Below are 23492 nucleotides of genomic sequence, written 5' to 3'. Positions count from 1 at the left end.
CTGTGGAGAGAGAGAGAGAGAGAGAGGAGACATAGGGGGGTGTGGGGCGGAGGGGGACAGGGAAGATAAGATGGGGAGAGGAAAGAGGGAGGAGGGGGAGGAAGGGGTAGAAAGAGGTGTGGAGGGAGGGGGGGGGGAGGTGAGGAGAGAGCATGAGAAACAATTCAGATGGAGAAGAGGCAAGGATAGAAAGGAAAGCCAGCAGCCCTGATGGTATCTTGAATGAAAATGATAAAATACACAAGCCACAGATTCAGCAATACAATATCAACATGATTTAATCAGAGTGTTAGGGTTGGACATTCCCCTGATATATGGAGCAAATGGGTAATAAAGCCAATCTTCAAATTTGGAAATTAATTTGACTTAAACAACTATTGAGGCATGCGTGTGAGAAGCGACTTAGACTGCAACACTTCCTCGTCCAACATTATTGGATTTCAAAAAAAGCCTTTTGACTCAATCTGGCATAACAAGCCTGAGCCTACCATTGGCAAATCAAATTACATAATTAAACAATGTTTAAGAACATTAAGTGCAGATTGTTTTTCATTATCGATCAATCTGATGATGCAGGGTGGATTCATTGTTGAGTCCTTGTCAGGAAACTGTGAAGAAAAAAAAAAAAAATACAAAAAAAAAAATACAAAAAAGCCAAAGCCCACACTTAAAACCCCAAAGATATTCAATGTATAATGATACAAATCAGAGAAAAGCAGCTAAATCCTGACTCCAATTATAAATATTAATAATATTGTCGATACATTTTAGACTAATTGCCAAGTGTTCTGTTAAAAACTGGCAATTTGGCAACAAATTACTTCGCGCAAAACAAAGGTTTCAAACAGTCCAAGCCTGTTTAAAACATATATTGATGAAATGGGCAAATCACTGGAACAATCAGATAGACAGAGCAGTAGAGACAGAGGGAGGAAACCAGAGAGAAAGAGAACTGAACACACGGGCTCCCGCTCCTTTTTTTCCTGCTGCAAGCGCCCCTCCAAGACAGACAGATTTCATTTGGCGCATCAAGCAGATGCATCTGGAGATTGCTCTGTCTGTGTCTCTCTCTCTCTCTCTCTCTCTCTCTCTCTCTCTCTCTCTCCCTCTCTCTGACTGCCTCACTCTCTCCCCCTCTTTCATATTCTCCCCCTCTCTCTCTCTGTCTCTCTCTCCTGATTGTTCTGATTAGTTAATTACTTTATACAACACATCTGCTGGATTGATGCATGAATTATACATCAGCTGCATGTGGCGACTATTATTTCGTGTTACTTCTACCTTCCTGGCTCGTTGTGCTCGGTGAAACAATTTAAGGTGTTACTGGCTAGATTTCTGCAGCAGGCAGGGAGGGGTGTGGTGGGGGTGGGGGGGGGGGGGGGGGGGGGGGGGGGGGGGGGGGGGGGTGGTGGATTGAAGGAATGGTGGGGCGGGGAGTGAAAAGGGGAAAAACAAATACAAAACAATAACAATCCTGACAACAATATGCAGCAAAATCAAAATAGATTTATATATCACATAGAGATTGACTTTGACATTAGCTGGTGCTGGAGTCGTGTGCTGCAGGGATTCAGCTCTACCTGAGAAACACTCGGATTTCTGGGTTTTGAAAATGAGAAATGTATTAACGTTGTGGGTGGGAGTGTGGAGAGACTGTACTGAGCAACAGTGAGAGTGGCCAGTTCGCTCTGGAGAAACATTTACTACGTGTGCAAGACATATGTTCGATGTGTTTCGTATTGCATGTGTCGCTGAATTACTTTTCGTTAAACCTGCCCTGACACTTGGCAAGTGAGAGAGATGAGACATTGAGCGAGGGGTGCTAAGTGTACAAGTGCATGAGACAATGTGTGTGTGTGTGTGTGTGTGCGTGTGTGTGTGTGTGTGTGCGTGTGTCTGTGTGTGTGTCCATAAATCTGTGAGTTGGTGTGTTGGAAACGTTACGAGCAAGGAGATAACAGGTGAGTGGAATAGAAAAAGGATGCGTGCAACGGTCAAGGCTAACATCTGCTTGTAAGAAAACACACAGCCACACACACACACACACACATACACACGCTCGCACACAACCAATAGATTTTCCAGAACACCCTTAAATTGCTCCAGCAGCTAGAAAGCCTCTGGGGAGAAGGAAGTGAACAAGAGGAGGGAAGGAGGGAGAGACGGAAAGGGGTAGTGGAGAAAGACAGCTATCCATGCATTCAAGGCTAGCATGCCGGAAATACACACAACATTCGATATTCTGGCTGGTGGACGTGTTGACATCAGTCAGTGAGTGGGAGTGAGTGCTTCATTGGTGAAGGTGGGTGGTGGCGATGGCGGTGGGGGGGGGGGGACAACACAGAAGGAGAGGGGAGAGAAAAGGAAGAGAGGCAGAGCGAGGTAGAAAAAGAGTCGGAACAGCAGCTGGCACAAGCCTCCACACCAGTGCCACTCGGCTGCTTGTGTGTGTGTGTGTGTGTGTGTGTGTGTGTGTGTGTGTGTGTGTGTGTGTGTGTGTGTGTGTCTTTTGTGCATCTGAGCACTGTAGCACATGTGAGCCTGTTTGCATCCATGTCTATAAATGCTCGTATGCTCTCGCTGTGCGTATAAATACAACGAATCTCACTCCTACAGAGTAGCATTTAGCATACAATATGGTGAGTGACGGCACAAGACAGCTAGCAGTGTTAGAAGCTTGTTAGTCGATTATCATATGCAATGTACTGTAGATTCAGAAGAAATATATTTCACTTAAAATAGCCAGTGCAGCCCAGTTTATTTATGGAAATATTTCAGGTGAACAACGGCGTATTCATCTGCTGCAGAGTCATTTTTAGCCGTGCGCAGTCTCCAGTTGCCCACTACATTCATTTGAAAATAAATGTATGAAAAGAGCTACTATCACAAGTATTGCTTGGTTCAAAAATGCAAAAAATGCCTGTGTTATCTGCACATTAGTTAACATACCTTAACAGTTAAATGTCGAGCAGCTACAAGAGATAAATCTACCTGATCACTCATCACAGCATTAGCTAAATTGTTAGCGCGGTACCTGTGTTCCCATCACTTAACGGTTAAATTGATAAATAAACCAATCTCTGTGTTTCTTTAGCACCATTACGCCAGGAGGTTTTCAGTATTCTAATGGTTTTTTTCGCATTTGCTGGGAAAGGTCAGCCTGTATGTGTGTGTCTGTGTGTGTGTGTGTGTGTGTGTGTGTATGTATGTGTGTGTGTGTGTGTGAGAGAGTAATAGAGCCATTTTCAGTATCAAACATGCAGAGGGCATCCGCAGATTGGCACCTGCCTCTGGGCATACAGGACATGCTATGTGTGAGAGTGTTGGAAGCAGAGATTAATAGGTACAAGTGTGCCTCTGTGTGTATAAAATCAATCCAATACTGGTGTGTGTATGTGTGTTTTACTGTGGGTTATGACACTACACTTTTGTGGGTGGTAGGTAGGTAAAAAGAAAAGTTGTATGAACACCTACAAACATTTTAGATTGGTACACATGTATGCGTTCAAGTGTGTTTGTTTCTGTTATATACTGTAAAGGGAAATGTGTGTGTGTGTGTGTGTGTGTGTGTGTGTGTGTGTGTGTGTGTGTGTGTGTGTGTGTGTGTGTGTGTGTTTTTTACCTGTGCAGCTGGATCTTAAGCGTGACCACGTGGTAGACGTCCTGCAGCATGTCAGCCACTGTAGCGTCCGGTGCGTCCGTCACGTATGACAGAGGGACAGGGTTCCACTTCCCCACCTGAATCATACCTGGATGATGCGACATGGCACATATGCGCACACGCATGAGCATGGGTAAACGTGGACACAGATATGGACACACAAAAGCACAACAATGGGCACAAGAGCAAAGATAAAAAAAAAAAAAAAAAAAAAAGAAGAGAGTACATCAGCACTAAGCTCATTTTAGCATCTTAGCTCGCTGTCACTGAGCTGCATAAATACAAATAATAACTTTGTTTTAAAACAGTAATACATGCGCAGCATGAATAAAGCCATGTGTGGCCACTCCAGAGGCATTTTGATGCCATAAACACTCTTCATGTACTTTATCTGTAGCTGAAATCACAACAAGCATAGAATTTCTCTGAGACTGGGTTAAAAGAAAGTAGCAGCCCACACAGCAGGAAGAAAGCTTATGGGAGAGGTGGACTAGGATGTGTGTGTGTGTGTGTGTGTGTGTGTGTGTGTGTGTGTGTGTGTGTGTGTGTGTGTGTGTGTGTGTGTGTGTGTGTGTGTGTCTGTGTCTGTGTCTCTCTCTGTGAATGTGTGCACGTAAGTGTGATGGACAGGCTATAATAAAAGAGCATGCTAAGAGGCACCTTGAAACAGCCACCCTCGGCCTGCGTGTGCTCAAGTGCAATTAGCAGACCCTTTCCTTCACCTGCCCCTCCCACCTACTGAGTCAAGTCTATATAAATATATACAGTACGAGTGTGTATGGTTGTGTGTTACTTTCTTATATGCACAATATGTGAATGTGAATACAAGCATTTCAGTGTGTAAGCCTGTGTATTTAGACTCGTGTGAACGAGTGTGGGAATGTGTGTGTGTGTGTGTGTGTGTGTGTGTGTGTGTGTGTGTGTGTGTGTGTGACCCCTGCAAGACTTGAGCATCTCCTGTCTGGGATCAGTGTCAGGATGTGTTACTGTGGCTTCAGATCTGCTGGCGGTAGGCTATTATGGCCACAGAGTGTGTGTGTGTGTGTGTGTGTGTGTGTGTAGCATGTGTGTGTGTGTGTAAGTGAGTCATAAAGAGTGTGTGTTTGAGTGTGTGCATTAGTAACAGAACAGGTCAGAAAACGCTACAGAGGAGACGCTAATGAGCATTAGAGAGATAAAGCGGGGGGGGGGAAGAAAAGTGGCAGATCTGAGAGGAAAATGAAGAGATGATGATGAGAGTCAATGAGTGACAATCGGTGGGTTACCTTTGGCCTGGGCCGCTGAGCTGTGGGAGTAGCCCAGCGACAGCAGGGCCATCTCGATGAGCTGGTTGAAGAGCATGTCCTTACGCACCAGGACGAACTCGGCGTGCTCCTCCTTGCTGTCGAAATCCATGGGATTCTCGTAGTGCTCGACCACACAGAACACAGGCAGCATGTTGCCTGAGGACACAGAGACACAAGTAAGAACCGAAAGGGTTCACATTTCTTCAAATGCAAACTCTGACCTTCAGTATTACGTGTGTTAGCCGAGGGACGAGATTAATATTTAGCGCTCGCGATTAAGTTACACTGAGGTTGGGTGTCAAGGGGTTATGAGCGAGTGATTAGATTGCTGCTGAGTGTGAAGTCCTGTACAGAAATGAACTAAACGATGAGTTTGGACCACAAAGGCATTTTCCATTTTTAATAGGACAATTTCTATCTCTTTGTCTCCAATGCCAAAGTCTCACATCAACAATGGGAAACACTCCTTAGGTGCACAGGAAGCTGCACAATTTGAATGACTTTGTTTTACCTATCTTTTTCATTTAGAAATGCTCTCGTTTGTCATGTCATTTCCACGAGTTTTTCAAAGATGGTTTTTCCTGGCTCTGTAATCCCATTTTAAGATGTTTTTTTTTATTTTTTGCGGGAGGATTCCTTGCTGAAGTCGTAGGTTCACCTTTCAGGTTTTAAGATGACGACATACTGTGACAGAGATGTTTCACAATGGGTTGTGCGTCAGAGTGAACGCTACAATAACGAGTAAAGGCAAATTCCTTTTAACGTCACTCGTTTTTTTTGATGCGCGATTAACACATGCGCGTTCTGTGATTTGGGCCTCGGGGAGCTCCGTAGTTTGGGAAAACAGTAAGCGACGCAGCATAGTGCCGTTGTGGATGGCCAGCAGAAACCATGAAGTGCTCCGTGATAACATCCAAGGGATCACCAAACCCGCCATCTGTCGTCTGGCTCGCCGCGGCGGAGTGAAGCGCATCTCCGGTCTGATCTACGAGGAGACCCGCGGTGTGCTGAAGATGTTCCTGGAGAACGTGTGGCGTGATGCCGTCACCTAACAACGAGCTCGCCAAGAGGAAGACGGTAACCGCCATGGATGTGGTGTACACTCTTTAGAGCAGGGCTGGCCGTTGTTTTGATTTGAACAATTCTGATTCCAATTCCGATTTTTCCTTTTGATTACGATTCTTATCGATTCTCGATTCCGATTCTTTGAGGGGTGGAGTTGAAACGGGTCACATGCTTATTTCACAGATAAAAGGAAAATTCCATTTTGATTCAACGGTGACATACAGTTTTACCGGGCAGTTTCAATGTAAAATAAAGCCACAATTAAAAGCGCCGCTTACTGTGCTCCATGGCTGCAACACAACAGGCACACTGGAAGTACGGTGCCCGCTTGCACGTGTTAAATTTGGTTTTCGAAATTTCGAAATCGTAATTTTAGAAACGATTCCAAGTTGGAACCGGTTCTCAATGTCCAATCCTACTGAAGAGGCAGGGCAGCAGCCTGTACGAGGTCAAAACTGATCCTGAATCACAAATAAAAGGCTCTTTTAAGAGCAACACACTTTATGTAAAGAGAACTGTCCCGTTCTGAGTGACAGGCTTTATTACTTACATTTTTAAGTAAATAAATGATCATTAAAAAGAACCCCCAAAATAACTTCACCGTCGATGTGAATTGAGTAACCACCGGAGAACGTTGAGTCTCAAATATCGCTTCACACAAAACTTGAAAAATATCCCTTTTAAAGTACATTCAGAACAGATAAAAAAAATGTGTGATTCATTTGAAATTAATGACAGTTAACTATGGACAATCATGCGATCAATCGCGATTAAATATTTTAATCAATTGACAGCCCTAATATATATATATATATATATGAAATAGAAAGAATTAGCACCAGCTCAGTGTGAGCAAACATGGAGTACCCACAAAAATCCTACAACTTGTATGTCTCCTTTTGGCACAATTAACTGTTTATTCACTATCAAGGTTCTGGGATCACATTAGCCTTTCGTTCTGCCTGCCAACCCAAAATCCTCTTCTTCCCATGATGCAGTGCTTCAAATCCCATACCACCTCTGCGTCCTGAGAGGTTTACTAGTCTGTGTCAACAGTGGCTCTGCTGTTAGGTGCAATGAGCAATCCCTGTCCAAAGACTGCTGAATGTTCAAGGGACCCACTGTGCAAATATCACCCAATATGCCATTTCTTTCTAAAATATTTAAGAAATTTAAGAAAGTTTAAGGGCATGGGGACAACTTTCCCTTCTGAAGTCAAAGTTTGATGAAAACAACAGCAGACAATTGATATGCTGTGTTGATGAAGAGCATCTATAGCGTACTGTTTTTAGTAAATCCTTCATGGTTTACGAGGTGCCCTGATGCCCTACTTTCGCAGCATGTCTCAACTCTACTAACACCTGAACACATTTCTGTATATTTATTGTCCTTGCCGATTAAAATGATTCACATTCTAATATTTTCCAATCCCAGGCATTCCAGAAGATGCACACAGTTCTGGCAAAACAATCAATAAGCCGACAGATGCCAGGGAATGTGCTGAAAGAGCTGCTTTTCTCCTCCCCTGATTTTAATAGATAAAGATCTAACAATAAAGACTGCTGTGTAGGTTCATTTGGGGGATCAATACTGGCTTTGTTTCCAGGGAGCCCAAAGAGGGCTGCGGTAAATAACGTTTCAGGCTCGGACACAATGCCCACTGTGGGACCTCTGCGAAGCCTCCGCGGCGGACTGCCCGCCTCCCGTAGCTGCTTCACCCTTTACCCGGGAAGAAAAACGACGAGAGGGAAGGGGAGAGGAGAGCAATGAGGAGGCTTGGAGGAACAAACGTCGTAGGAGGCCAAGAGAAGCAGAGATGATGAAGGTGAAAAATTACGCTATCTCTCAGTTGGAATGCGACGCGTAGATTAAAGGAGCAAATAAGAGAAACGGCCCATCCGAGGACACTCACATAGCCACAAACAAACAGAGAGAAGAGCCTTAGCTGCCAAGTGCTATAAGAACTCCAAACCTGCAGTTTTTAAACTCATTTCTAACCCACAGAAAAACACACACACACACACAAAAAAAACCATAATCATAAAAAGGTTCATATTTTGGATGGCTTTGCCCGTCGCGTTTTTCACGAAACGACACCAGTTATATTAAAAAGCTATATCATAATCTCAAAGTAAAGGCTCCCTTTAACAAGAATGGCTCTTAAAGGACTGAAACTTTCCCTTAATAAACGAATGTCAGAGCAGGAGGGCTGCGGTTGGAGAGCAGTGACACAGCGCTATGCAGCACAACACAAGAATAATTCTCACAGTGCTGTTCTATTAGCTATTGTCTGGGCAAATAAGTGGGAGTGTGTGCAGTGTGTGCAGTGTGTGTGTGTGTGTGTGTGTGTGTGCGTGTGTGTGTGTGTGTGTGTGTGTGTGTGTGTGCTGAGATGACTACAGACGCCTTGTAAAAAGGTTTTAAGAGTTTTGGAGAGCATGCAGGGGGTGGCGGTGGGTGGAAGGTGGTGTGTGTGGGAGGGGGCAATTTAAACTGCATTCAAATAGCTTGCCTCTATTTACATGGTTGATTCTTTTCTTACTCGTGCACAAACGCACACACAAAGTTAGTTACTATATTTGTTTCATAATTAGTTTGTACAGACTAACAGATAATACCTTCATTGATTATTTTGTCAATGATTTGATCAAATAATTGTTTAGTCCATAAAATAGCAGATTGTAGGACTGACACCTAATGATTATTTTCATTAGCAATTAATCTGATTGATCTGATTAATAGTCTATGAAATGTAAAAGAAAAACAGTGAAAAATGCCCATGACTGTTTGCCAGAGCCGACATCAAGACATTCAAATTGCTTGCTTTGTCCCACTAACAGATCAAACCCCCAAAATATTCTGTTTTCCGTCACATAAGACACTGAAAAAGCAGCAAATCTTCACATTTGAGAAGAAAATATTTGGTATTTTTGCTTCAAAAAAAGAGTCGAGCTACTAATCAATTGATCATTTCAGCTCGTATTTCCCAGAATCTAAGATAAAGTCTTCAAATTGAGAGTTTTTTGTCCAATTAACAGTCTCAAACTCAAAAATGTACAATCATATGAAATAGAGATAGTCAGTAAATCTTCACATTTGAGATGCTGAATGAAAGCAGCAAATGTTCTTAATGACACGCACACACGCGCACGCACACACACACACACGCACACACACACACACACACACACACACACACACTGTCCCTCTTACCTCTCTTGTGACAGGTCTTCAGCAGGTGGCCGGTGGGTTTGTACGGGACCCCGGCTAGTTTGGCCCCGGTGCTGCCCAGCCTGGCCCGGCCTAGGGGGCTGCCGTTCTGCTCCAGCCGGGGCAGCTTGGCCGGCGGGGCCTTGGCCTCTGCCATGCTGTTGACAAGGTCAGAGTTCTCCTTGCCCATACACGCCTCGCTGAGATGGTCCATCATTCTCAGCACCTCTGCTCACTATCACCTGGAGAGAGACGCACAGTATGATTCAGCTGTCAGCGGCGATACGTGTGTGGCATAAGCACTGAAATGTGATACGAGGGGAGCAATGAACACAAAATCTTTTGCGTTGATGTGAAGACGGGATTTTTATACAGCAAAAAAGTGCTTCAAGTTATTGAAACCTCTGAGAACAGACCCATTATGGCAATAACTGTCAATTCGCTTCAGTTATGACGGCTCGGGCCAGAGTGACGTTTTGCGTGTTGCTGTAATGTTCCCATTTTTCAACACATGTATTATGTATGGGTGTCCCACTAGAGACTCCCATGCGAGAGGGGGCAAACAAGCCCCAGTTTTAGTGCAAACACATTAATTTGCTGGGAGATTCCACTTGAATGAATACAGTGCAGTTCAAGGAACAAGGATCTACTGCGGTGCACGCAGAGAGGGGAAACTAACGTAATTCCGTTTCTGAGTCACTTTGTGTGGCTTCACATTCATGACGCAGCTCGGATGGGAAGGGAGGCGAAAGGCCACAACGTCATTTTTCTGTGACAGACACACACGCACACACGCACACACACACACACACACACACACAAATAATCAGTTACATGACTTTACAGGTGTGAACTTTATTTTTGGATTTTGCAAGCACAAAGCGGTTTTCATGGAAAGCAATACGTTTACAACTTTGGGATGCGGGAAAAAGGCAGCTTTTGGAAACTTGAAAACAGTTAGTTGTTGACTCATAAGCACAATCATTAGAAGTTAAAGAAAAGATAAGTAAGATATAGAGAGGAAGGAAAGATGGAGCCTCTGTGGCAGCTTTAACCACATACAGTAGGTGCTGTAGTGCACAGACACAAAGCTATTGATTAAGGCTGAAACTGATAATTCACACATTATTTCAACATTATAAACTCCCTGGAGAAGATTTGATCAATCAATATAAGATGTGTAAAACTGCAATGGAGAAGTAATTTGAGGGTGATTCTGCATGCAGGTTGAGCACTGTGCTGATGAACAAGAACTGGAATGCTGTTGTCAAAGAGTGAAAATAGCTAAATCATCCACCCCCACGCAAAAGATCATGAACTCCCTCATTCATAACATGCAATGAGGCAACTAATTCCCCACAAATAAGGGGCCAAAAGAATTCCAGACCCGGATACAGTCCGGATCCAGGTCAGGATTTTTAAATGACCTTAAAACACACACAAAACAGGAGCAATAGTTTAAATGGACACATTAGACCCCCTAAAGGGGGAGTAAAGGGAGGAGGACAAGTTGAGTGAAAAATCTTCCAAACCAACCTGAAACGCAGCACTTCAGCACTGAGGAGCATATAACACCGCCTGGAAAACACGTCTTCTTCAAGTTTGGCCAGGGTAGAAAAGAAAAAAAGACACCCAAAACAACTCCTGCTTCCCGGTCTTGTTACCTCTCTCTCTCTCTCTCTCTCTCTCTCTCTCTCTCTCTCTCTCTCTCTCTCTACGTGTGCATTACAGCAAACGGTTTTAAAAAAAAAAAAATCAGTGTTTAAAAAGACGCTTTCTCCTGCTCTTCTTCGCGGATGATTGACAGGCGGTAGGAAAAAACAACAACCCGGGTCTGTGCGAGAGACGACGAGGTCGAGATGGACTGTGATAGGCGAACATTGGTAAGCGGTTATGTGTGTGTGTGTGTGTGCGTGTGTGTGTGTCTATGCGTGTGTGGTGTCCGTTAGCTTATTCCGTCCAACTGGAAGAAAAAAACGGAAACCAAAAACGTTAGAACCGGCGACATTTAGCACAAAGTGAGCGGTTAACCGCGTCCATCGGTTACAAGTGAAGGCGACTTCTGCTTTAGTTCGCACCACAACATCCAAATCGCTACATCGGCAGGCAGGCAGCCGTACAGTACAGTTAGCAGCCGCCAGTAGAAACCAAAGCACCTCGGACACTGTTGTAATGATGATAACCGCCGCCGAGACCCAATAAACCCTTGTTGTGTATGTTCACGAAGAGAGGGACTAACGTACACAAAAATAGCTCAACATCGGTTTAGCTAGATTTGACTATCGGGCTGACTGAGAGAGAGAGAATAATAACCGACAGTGTGGTCTTGCTATCGCGTTGGAGGCGATGTGGAGACGATATGCGGACAGTCGAAACAGGTTCGCAAAATAAAACAAGGAGAGGGGGGTCAAAAAGTGCGGATTACTTTCCGATGTCGAGCATAAATAAGGCTTACTGTGGATGCACAAGAGAGCTGCCTGCGATAGTAATAGTAGGAGGTGTCCTGTTGGTTGGGGATTGGCGTCCGGACGGAGCTCCTCTTTCTTTCTATCTCCCTCAGTCTCTCCCCCTCTCACTCCGTCTCTCCCTCTCTGTCCCCATTAAATTATTAGTTGTATTGACTCATCACTCCCCCTCTCCTCTCCTCGCTGCTGGTGCTGCCGCTGCTTGTGCTTTCCCTTTCTCCTCCTCATTTCAAATGGCGTGGTAGAATGGGTAAAAAAAAAAAAAAAAGCTGGGAAAAAAAATAGAAGATAGGAGGGGGATCTATGTGTGAGTGTGTGGGGTGGAGAGTGTCAGGGGAAGAAATAATCCCCTTCTAATAAAATAATATAAAAAAAAAAAAAACCAGATGATTCTTCCGCATCTCAGGCCGAAAAGTCCTGGCAGAGATACATAAAAGTGGAGAAAGTGGACAGGAGTCACACACAAACACACGTGCATGCACACGCACGCACACACGCGCACGCACACACACACACACACACACACACACATAAGAAGACGCACACACAGGAGGAGGAACGGGGGTGCGATTTCCGGCTGTGCGCGCAGGAATTTTTAATCAGGTTGATTAGAGTGAGGCGGTCCTGCATTTATTACCGGGTAACACACAGATGCTCACACACACACACACACACACACACACACACACACACACACACACACACACACACACACACACACACTAGATAACTTAAATATTGAATTGTTTTTTATTGACTTTTGCTCAATAGTTTTTATTTTACAAAATATTTGACATCGAGGTCTAAAATAACAAAAGGTAAAGTGTACTATTTGACCTCCAGTCAGTTCTGAGATAGACAAACGTCACAGTAAACTAAAGAGAACCCACACATGCATGTACCATTCACAGATAATCTTTTATTGGTCCCTCTAACATCAAAACCAGAAAAAACAAATCAGTTTGTTTAAAATAAAAAAGGGATTTTTTTTTTTTTTTTGCATGTAGGCGTACTATCAAAATATAGGTATGTCTCAAGCCTCTTTCTTCTTCAAACTAACAAAAGTTTGTTTTAGACTTACTTCTTATTATATATGCTATATATTAATATCAGAGATTACAAATCATTAAGCCTAAGAATGGGTAATATCTTTTATTCAAATGGCAAAGTATATTGTCATTATAGTTGTATACTGTAATACAAAAATGGAATTGTTATACATAAAAATAGGTATTCATTTATGTTTTGAACTCTTAAAAGACCACATCATGGCAATCATTTACACTTATAAATATTTATAAGCCTTAAAATTGGGAAGGCTCTATTCTTTTTCACACTAAAGGTGGGAAGCTACATCCCTGGTGCATCAAGTTGCAAGGACTACTAGGTCTAATATTTAGTTATTGCATTGCAAATATAGAAAAATACATATATTCTAATATTAGGGTGTTTTTTTCCCCTTAATGTCATACTTTAGGTCAGTTTGCTAGCATAGTGTTGATGTTAGATTTTTTTTTTAACCTCTGTTTGCTACAAATATTTGAATAGGTCAATGTTGGTGGGATGTCATAACCCTACAGCTACAGTATGTTCCATAAAATGTAAAGATGGCAGACATTTCATATCTCAACATTGAGCTTTTGTTATCATTCTGCTATTATCTCACACACTTTACTTCCATAGCAAGGCATACTGTATTATGTCAAACTGGATTATACCAAAATATTAAACAAGCTAATCTCTGTTGCTATTGTCAACAAAACCCTGAACTGTCAAAGTGGAGGAAGAACCGAAACGAGGTAAGAAAGGAAAGGAAGGAGGAGAGGCTGGAGAGCGACACATTCTCTGCAAACAACAGCAACCTGGAAGCTTTTCTCAAGTCGATGTGTGAGCTATTTTCATTATATTGTAATTATTTCATAAACCTTTCCCTGCTGGCGGGCTTTGTTGCCCTTGAGCAAACTGCAAAAAAATATCAGACAAGATAATCTCTGTTGATATTGTCAATAAAATCCTGATATGGTTTTGTACCTAAACTTAAGGTGGCCTAATAATAACTCTGACTTTACGAGCAAAAGCCTAATATCTGGTGGACACACACACACACACACACACACACACACACACACACAGGTGACGTTAAATGCACCATTGCTGTCTGCTAGTGTGAGGTGTAGGTAGGTGTAGGTGTCTTTACGTCCAATGAAGAGCCAGATTAATTTTTTTCACACATTTGAAAATAGTTAAAAAGATATCATATATATATATATAGTATATAGGATTATAGCAATGAAATGCACCACCAAAGAAGTATTCATTAATTCATCCCCATTGTGCCACAGATTGAACATTAAGCTTGTGTTTTTGGCAACAAAGGTTTACTGTAGGTGGGGCGATGTGAATCCGACACATATGGCCAATATCCACATCAAACAAATATGAGCTGTCTATGAGCAGTCTGTCCAGGTTGTGTAATAACAAAAACAGGAAACCAACAGAAAGCAGGAAGTGTTTACACCTATCACGACGACAAAGCCAGAGGTGGTGAGCCGACCGTGGAGGTCAGGTGCATGTGAAATGCTACATAACACAACGTGCTTGCTAATAAATCTTTGCACGACTCATAAACTCCCTCTGCGTGAGAGCATAAAATACAGTGGCGGTACATCGTCTCACACACAAAGCTGTCGTTACATAAACAATGCAACACCGCAGACGCAAGCTCCTCATCTTAGCTTGACAGTAACCACCGTCAGGTAACGGCCAGAGTTGAAGAAACTCTACGGAACAACTGTGAAAGAAAATCATGCAGATTTACGGAAGGTGTTTACACCTCAGTTTTAGGGGAAAACATACTGGAGTCCTTTAAAGAAGGCTGAAACTGGAACGGAAGAAGTGATGGTGTGCTGTATCACTTCCTAGAAACAGTACAGTTACACTTTTTATTCATCCCCTGTAGTAGTGAGACCAAATCATTGTTCCACCCACCCATGTGGGGTCAAAAGTTTGCTCATTTCAAAATACATTTGTGTCCAAAAAGGCAGCATTAGATATTCACAGCAGAAGGCCAGCAGAGAAGCTTTTAACGGAAAGATACAATGTGAAACTCACCTTTTATACCTGAGATGCAACAATGTCTTGCAATATTGACACCTAGTTAGCATGAGGTGTAAGTTTTGAGGGGGCGGCTGCATTTTAAAAGGGTCCCACGTCTGTGGTTTTTTTAACAGGAAATGAAAGAGTTGTTGAAACTGCTGCTATAAGATCCTGGCATGTTTGAATTCAAAAGCAAAGGCTGTTGCACAGATTCACTGATCAATTGTTATCTTAACCATTCTCGGCGTTTCAGTGAGCTGCCAACACTGTGTACTAAACACAGCTGCCTGCGGTGTGCAGTATGGTTAAATGGCACTGCTATGTGTCTGAATAAAGGACACAAACTGCGGAGTAATTACTATATTTTCAGAAATTCATTCCAACATGAGATAATATCCAGCTTCTGAAAAATGTGACAAAGATTTCCACAAAGTCACTGAAGACATGAAAGTAAAATTCACAAATGAATCACATTGAAGTTACTGCCTCTCTTGAGCTCTTTGCTGCATAATAGGTACATTAAAGAGGATGTTTATTTAGAAATAATGAATATCTGGTAATATTTTGTCTCTGAAAAAGGATGTGCAGCATTTTAGACTGTGCCTACTGTTGGTGCCACTGGGATGTGTCGTAACATATCCCAGTGGCACCAATGAACACCCCCCCCACACACACACACACACACACACACACACACACACCCAAACCTTTTCATCATCAGATCACTTTGCATCCCCTAGACCTTCACGGCATCGCTGCACAGCATTCTGCATGTTGACATGTTTTCCACGTTTTACATGATGTTCCATGCAGCTCCTGTTTCTCTCTTTTGTTTTTTTTTCCTTGGCCGCAGTTAGCTAGCGTTCGGAAAAAATATAGGAGCGACGGAGAAAGCAAGCCATTGTCGGCAAATGCTCTTTTCTATCTGGCATGACGCAAGCAGCCGCAGTCATTTCCACTGTGATTGTCGGGCACCATCAGAGAGCATCGATAACCCCTGCCAGGCCTTGGCACTGCCAACAGGTGCCGGCACTGCCAGCTAGGTTGGCACAGACGTGGCTGTGAAAACCCTCTGACATCCAGAAGGGCACAGATTTGCACTGAATGCACCACTGAATCAACACTGCTGATTATCAATTAACATATACCGTTTTGTATCACACAGAAAAGAGGGGAAAAATGGGTTTTGAAACACAGAAAGCCTGTTTAAAAATACTACTCGCGTGCTGTTATAATCATGTGCTGAATACAGATTTAGCTCTGTTGAAGGTGGGTTTTTACAAGCCTGTGCGGCTTTGTGTTGGGGAGATACAGTACGTAATTATTCAGGCAAGAATGTGTGCCCATTGGCCACATTTGTACAGAAAACATGACAAATGACATGAGAAACATGACAGACTTGATGCTAGATTGCAATAAAAAGACACCTCATATTTAAATGTCAGGAGTCATAGCATTACACCACAGATGCATTTCACCTTCACTGTGCGTATTACCACAGCTCCTGTATGTTTTCACCATAACACACTTACCATAACTATTACATCTGGCCTGCTGCTTTTTTCAACCACATGTTTATGTCCCATAGGAATTCAATATTATGTCTATTTCTTCAATAAATAAGTGCAATAATCAACACAAAAAGGGAGAAATTGAATGAGAAAATGTATCATTGTTGGCTCAACATCGAGAAGCGTCTTTATTTTACTGTGTCAGGCAAAGCCGGCGCCATCACTTACTGCACGTAGGTGTTGTGATGTCTTCATGCTCGCCACTTGTGATGCTTCTAATGGGCATTAAAACGATTATTTGGATTACTAACACAAATTAGTCTGCGCATCCAGTCTGAGCAAACACAAACAGCATGGGGGTAGGCACTGTCACTGGTTTGACTCTGAGCTCTTTCTGCAAGTGTCTCCCACAATAAAAACACACACATAAACATAATAGTATTATTAGAGGCTGCAAAGGATTTAATAATCTGTCTGGGAACGTGTCAAAACACGCCTGCATCAGTGTGGGTGCACGGATAGACCTCAGTGAGACAGAAGACATGTAGATTGAAAAAAAAAAAAGGAAAACGAGGGGGGTGTACAGTAGATGCCGCAGTAAAAAAAATGACATCAATCAATGAGTTTCCAAATGCATTGCAGACTCCAGACTAAACCGACACACGTGCTGCTAAAACAACATACTGTGTTTTCTACACACGCAAAAAAAAAGCGATTTAAGCATAATGCGTCAGCACTTTGTCCACTACTGTCTCACCTCCCTCATTGTCTTCTCAGAAAGACAATTGTATTGTTTGCGAGTGACACTTGAAAATGGCAGATCTTCCTGCACAACTGTTGCACAAAAACCCAGCCACTTCTATACAGAGTTCAGGGTTGAGGCGGTTTATAAATGTTCCCTCATAACACATCTAAGGACCATGAAAAATTGCTTAATCAGTTGTTACTAGGTACGCACAGATAGACTGAATATTCCATAATGAACATATTCCTCCAAACCAAATTAGCTTTGTTTTTTTCCATTAGCCTCTCATACAGCTAGTGTGGCTTTCAATTACTAGTGAAATAAGTGTGAGTTCTGCATTTCTCATATGTCCGCGCTTCGGTGTGGGAGGAGGGAGAAAAGACAGAAAGAAAGAACAAGGGGGATGTAATGAACTGAGAGTCGACTCCTAAGTGCTTAATTGTTTTCATAATCACATAAAGTCGACAGAAATAGAAGCGGAGCGAGTGGTCTCCACCTCAGGTCTGCTGACAGGAAGGCCTAACGACCGTTGGCCTCAAAGGGTCCCCGCGTCAGGGTGTTTTTTTTTTCTTCCCTCCGGTGATTTAAGAAAGACAACCACCGCTCTGCTCACACCCCTTTGTTTTTCACATCGTAACTCTCAGCTCGCCCACCCTTACGGTGTGTGTGTGGTGTGCGCTACATGCAATGCAACTCCCACGCAGATGCATGCCACGCAGACATGTACAGTACATCCGCTCAGTGTCGACGAGCGTGATTCGACGCTGTGCCAAACAAGGCGTCTGGGTCCAGAACCGTAGCCTGAACCCTGACCTTACAGTCGGCTTCGGGGTCATCAGCTCAGACATCGGCCATAATTACCCTCAAGCCAGGTCAGTTCAGGTCTTCCTCACAGGAATCTGTATTAAAGATTCAAAACTGCATCCCTCACTGAGATGACCCTTTCACCACCTTGTTTATCACCCCCCTCCTTCTCTCGCTCTCTTTATCAAATTAAAAAACCAATCAGTCATAGAACATTCAACGGGCAACAAAGGCAAGGCTGTTTTTTTTAAATAAATAATGACTTTTCTGTCACTGCTCGCTGGACTCCGGTCATCACATGATGATAACACCGGATAATTTTTCTAATTTCTGCCTCGTGGATTGCAACAAAAAAAACAAAAAAAACTACCTAACAAGAGTTAGAAATACAGAGGTGTTTGTGTGTGTAAGAGAGGGAAAGAGATACTGAAGATGGATTTGTGGCACTGAGAGAGTACAGACTGAAGGAGTGAGAAAGGTTGCTACATCCCCCTGCTGCGGTTTTTCCTGAAGTGTGTGTGTGTGGGGGGGGATGCGTTGAAGGGCACAGTACCCCGGCCTTGTGGGGAGTTCTCGGGAGTGTCAAAAGAAATGGAGGCAGGTGATGGGATGGTGTTACTCGCCTCGGTGTGGGAGAAGTGGCGCCATACGCTGAGATGAAAGGAGTGATGGGATGTGAGCGTGTGGGGAAAACGGCTCTTAATATCGAGGCTTAGGCAGAAGTATTGAATAAGAGGTGCAGACAAGGATGTGGTTCTTTATCTACATATTTTTCTTTGCATATTTAAGCCCTTGTCAAAGGATGCATCATCCATCCTCTGACGAACGAAACAGTTGAGAAGGCAAGTGTGTGTGTGTGTGTGTGTGAGACAAAGACAGAGAATACAGTATCTGTTGAAATTTTTTCATTGGAGTATGTGGGTGGGTATTAACAACCTGATCTTAGCGGGATGCGCTTTCCTCTAAATCGCTCTTTTTTTGTTGTTGCTCTGAACAAAGGATTCAGAAAAACCTACACAGATTGGATAAAGACAAGCATCGGAATAAAAGACAATGAGGTTTCCCCCCCCCCCCTCTCAAGAACAAAAAAACCAAACATACGATAAGACCTGTAATAATGTGATTTGAATCGTGAAAACTTAGATGTACATGCTTGCTTAAATTATATTTGCCATGGTAGCATGAAGCAAAGCTTAAAAAAAAAAAAAAAAAAAAACAAACAAACATATCTAACATAGGAGGGATGTCATTTTGTAAAAGCGTGACAAAACTGACGTGACGGACTTTGGGGTTTTCTACCTCCGCCGGGGAGGACACGCCAACCCATTCGACGAACGGGGCTGATTGTCAGGACCCAAAAAACAATGTGGCGCTTTTATCACTAAGCCAAGGAATCTGGATCAACAGTATTCAAAGCATGCGCCAGAATAAATGCAGTCAAACATGCTGGGACAACATAACCCCCTTACTCCCTCCCCTCCTCATCTTTATAAAGAACTTTCCACATAATGACAAAATGAGCTGTAACTCCCGAATCACACACTAAGCATTCACCCAGGGTGGTATGTCTGTAACTGTCAGGGGGGGGGAGGCTTTCTTACATTTTTTTAGCCCTGGAATGCAGCAGTCCCTATTAACACAGCAGCCTTTTTTTTCCAAACTAGTTGTAACTTGTCATTTAAAATAAGAAGAAGCTGGGAATCATTGTTATCTTTCTCTTGTATTAGCAATCATAACAGAGCTATTTCATACAGAGGAGGGATGGGTTGTGTGTGGACGGGTGGAATCCCCAAAGAGCCACACATTAAAAAACGAGACAGGCCTCTTATTTACTGGCGACAGTCTAATAAATACATTTTGCTGGCAGCTAAACAGGTATTTACTCTGCTCCCTACCACAGGTATAATTTCACTGTTTGCTGAGCTGTTATTTTGCTACAGAGATAATTATCGAGGTGGTAAAGAAAGGTGATTAATGGTTTTAGCCGAGATATCAGTCTCAGCAAAGTGAGGCACAGCCCATGCTCTAAACTCCCAGCAAATGCTCAACAGTAGAGGTTTTAATAATCGGCATCTTCTGCTGCGGGAATTCAAAACACAACGCCAACACAAATCTAAGACGGCGTTGCAAACATACAGAGGTTTTCTTTTCTTTTAGAGCGGCGACAACACTTTCCCTGGATATTTTTTTTTACTTTGCTGTAAGCAATAAAACCGATGATTCAGAGCGCAATTCCATTTGAAATCAAAGTGGTGATGCTGTTGTTAATATGGTTTCAGAGCAGACGAAAAAATCAAAAAACAAAGAAAAGAAATCACCTGTGCTCTCTCTCCAATGTGCAGACTTAATTGGTCTCTCAGGGTCACAGGGCAAACTTTGTCATCTACTCTCGCTCTCATCTGACAACCCGCTCTTCCGCGTCTGTTAACCTGAGACTGACTCGCTCGCCGACACACACACAACCGCTGTGTCGTACTTAACTAATCCGGTCTATCGGGATACAAGGTTTAACTGGTGATACACAGAAGTCGCCGTCCCTCCTGTCCTACAGTTTACACACCGGCAACCTGACACCCTAAAGTGACAGTTAAAGGACTGTGATGCAAATGTGTCCCTGGGATTTAAAAGGAGAAAAAAAGGAAAGAGTTTGTGCACCTTACAAGCTGATTTCCTGCTAGTACGATACTATAGTACAGTAAATGCAGCGTGCACTAGTTTCGATTAGTTGTAATGAAAACAAAACTAAGCTCTGGGGGGGGGGGGGGGGGGGGTGATCTGAGTGTAACATGGTTAAACCTGCAAGTTAGAAGAAGAAAGGTGGAAACACTTTGGTGTTTTCCGAGATGTCTTCCTAATTGTAAATCACAGAAGGGTTATTGTAAGAACTGTGAACACGACAGAAAACAGTCAAAGGAATTAATTACACGCTAATAAGCTGCGACAGATGTTTAGGCTTTACTGCTGGATGTGTGTGACCTGGCAGTCGTATACACAGCGCTGTCGCCATCCTCACACTCTTGATTCTTATCATTCCTGCCAAACAAGTTTATGTTAGAACATAGCCAAACAGACTGACACGCCACTGTGGATCTGTAATCGGGTATTTGTTTGTGCCACTTTTAACAACCACAAGCTGATAAAAAACAAATAGGTGTTTCTAATGAAGACTCAGAGTAAAACCGAGAAGTTTTTTTTTTTGTTCACAAGTTGCCTTTGAGGCTTTCGTCTTGTCTGAGGACTTTTTACAAGAAGTGATATATGGCAGCCTGAGACAGGAAAAAGGCTGTGTGTCACTGCTGTCAAAGACACTGACCAGATAAACCACAGCATCTTGCAACCATTAAAGGATAGAAAAAAAAGCACACCGGTGCTGTGCCATAAACTGTTTTTTTTTTTTTTCCATGCAGAGGTGCCATGCTTGACCTCGTGATCGCATGTGAGCGAGCAAAGCACACAACCCCGACAACAGCAGCAAGATAATAAACAACACAGGAGGCTGAGTGACACTGGAGGCCGAGGATTATTTCTGGCATTAATACAAACTTCTACGCCAGATGCAGACCAGATGCTATTGTGATTTTCTCTGCACGTCATGATTATTTTCACAGAGCATCGTGGCTAAATGAGCAAATATAATCGTCATGACAGATTATACCTACAATACAAACTCTGAAAAGTCTATTTCAGGTGAGTGTGCTTATGCTGATATCTATGTATAAATGAGTGAAAGCCACTGGCCATGCCGGTGTGTGAAATGTCAGCTATTTTCTAAAGGAGCAGAGAGTGAAACCTTTAGAAAACCTGTAAACCACAGCACATCAGTGCCGACGCAGTTTTAAGATGGCAATACATCTTCTCATAACTGCTCTCTCTGTCCATATATCTCTCAAACACATGCGAGTGCACGTGCGCGCAAACACACACACACACACACACACACACACACACACACACACACACACACACACACACACACACACACATGCAGGTCTGGTTGTACCTGAAATTACTTTATCAGCACTGTGACAAAAGCCACAAGGCAGACCAAACAGCATTCTCTGTATCATCACATCTATCTGACTGCCTCACACTAAGCCTTGCAGAAAGAAAGCAATACATCCATGAACTCTTTGTTTCCCTGTAAGTCTGTTACACCTTTAGTTTTTTAGTTGATTTTTTTTACTTCGTTGGGCTCAGGCAGTGCTTCATGCCACAGCAATAAAAGTGTTGAAGCAAGTTGACACGTTATTAAATAGTAAGTATATGGAGAGAATAAATGAAGCGGCTCTAATGGCCCTAATAAAAAAGTAGTAAAAGTAGATGGGCAGTTGGACTGCAATAGCTTTAGCATTTCTAATGGACATGTCAGCAGCACTTCGTTATAATGAGTCAAAAAGAAGAAAGTAAATTAGAAAAGCAAGTCCTGACAAACAAGATGTACAAAAAAATGTTTCTTTAAGATTCATAATCTGAGGGGGGGGGGCTTTAGACTTTAGTCACCATAAAAGATCCGTGGTTCCTAAAAGCATCAAGTCAGGAGCAGCGATGACAGCAGCATCACTTCTTGTCCCTGTGCTGCGCGCGCTGAAGAAGTTGTTAAATGAATTAGAGGAGATGGATGTACTTAACCCCGCGAATATCACGAGTGCTTTGCTTATTCGTGCAGAAATGACACAGGCCTGTTTGTGCAAAAAAAAAAAAAAAAAGTTCTAAATGCGTGCGTTTATATTTACCACTAAGCATGCCATTGATATTCTATCTTTTTTTTTTTCTCTCCCTTCTTTATGAAATATACAATTCTAGCAGGCACTTTTGCTCTGTGTGGGTTTAAAGTGATTTGGAAGAGGGGTCTTTGAAATAGCTTTTAATTCATTTAGAACCGAGTCATTTATTCTTCTAATTCCAAAGGAGATGCACCTTATTTTTTTTTTATGAGTCGTGCAATCAGAATAAATGTGATTTCAAAACATATGCAGAGACACTAGTAAAGACGCACGTGAAAGCCTGACAGCAGAGACAGATCACTGAGAACAGACAGACAGCGCACACTGCGGGACCGTACCTTTAAAGTCAGCAGTCGCCCGACCTCTTGTTTTCCATCAAAAGTTGAGGAACCTCTTGTTACTGCTCCACGACGAGAGATCCAAAAAAAAAAAAAAAATAGGCAACTGCTCTGTGGGAGGAAAAACTGTTGTTGTTTTTTTTTGTTTTTTTTAAAGTCAAAAGTCCTAATGAAGGAGGAGGAGGAGGAGGAGGAGGAAGAGGAGGAGGGGGGAGTCGTCTTGCAGAAAGCGCACCGGCGGAGGTTGAAGTTGGGGAGCGCACTGGCTGCACGCGGATGGAGCGCAGAGACTGTGAGCGACCGTGCGCTGCGGGCAGCGGAGGTGAAGTAGAGAAGAGGAGAGTAGCGGCATGTGCACGAGGAGGGCTGCTTTGAGAGGGGGCGGCAGGTAAACGAACCGCCCCTCCCCGTTTTCTGATGCTCAAATCGATGATTTGCCAGCTGTGGCGCAGCTTGTCTCATTGCCCCACTTTGGTTTTTACAGCCGCTCCTCTCCGACGCACTGCTCTACGGGGACACACAGAGAGACACACACACACACACACACAGAGAGAGAGAGAGAGAGAGAGAGAGAGAGAGAGAGAGAG

General features: G+C 43.1%; 1 protein-coding gene across 11 annotated transcripts in view; it reads right to left on the bottom strand.

The window, feature by feature from the left end:
- The window catches only part of satb1b (SATB homeobox 1b), a 61181-nt gene extending 38112 nt beyond the window's left edge, over positions 1-23069 (bottom strand). For 5 of the 11 annotated variants that reach the window (XM_078252202.1, XM_078252206.1, XM_078252205.1 and 2 more), the window contains exons 1-5: positions 22906-23069; positions 9226-9464; positions 4927-5103; positions 3623-3749; positions 1282-1335 (exon numbers count right to left, since the gene is read on the bottom strand). In XM_078252202.1, coding sequence (XP_078108328.1) covers positions 1282-1335; positions 3623-3749; positions 4927-5103; positions 9226-9439 — 572 coding nt within the window. In that variant the 5' untranslated portion in view covers positions 9440-9464; positions 22906-23069. Of the gene's footprint in view, positions 1-1281; positions 1336-3622; positions 3750-4926; positions 5104-9225; positions 9465-10758; positions 11890-20161; positions 20372-22905 lie in introns of those variants that run through there. The other 6 variants (XM_078252208.1, XM_078252210.1, XM_078252212.1 and 3 more) reach the window with 3 other exon arrangements.
- Between the last annotated feature and the right edge of the window lie 423 nt (positions 23070-23492).

Source organism: Sander vitreus, chromosome 6 (genome assembly GCF_031162955.1).
Source record: "Sander vitreus isolate 19-12246 chromosome 6, sanVit1, whole genome shotgun sequence".
In the NCBI taxonomy this organism is placed as follows: Eukaryota; Metazoa; Chordata; class Actinopteri; order Perciformes; family Percidae; genus Sander; species Sander vitreus.
The sequence above is the reverse complement of the archived record's forward strand: the minus strand, read 5'-3'. Positions and strand labels throughout refer to the sequence as shown.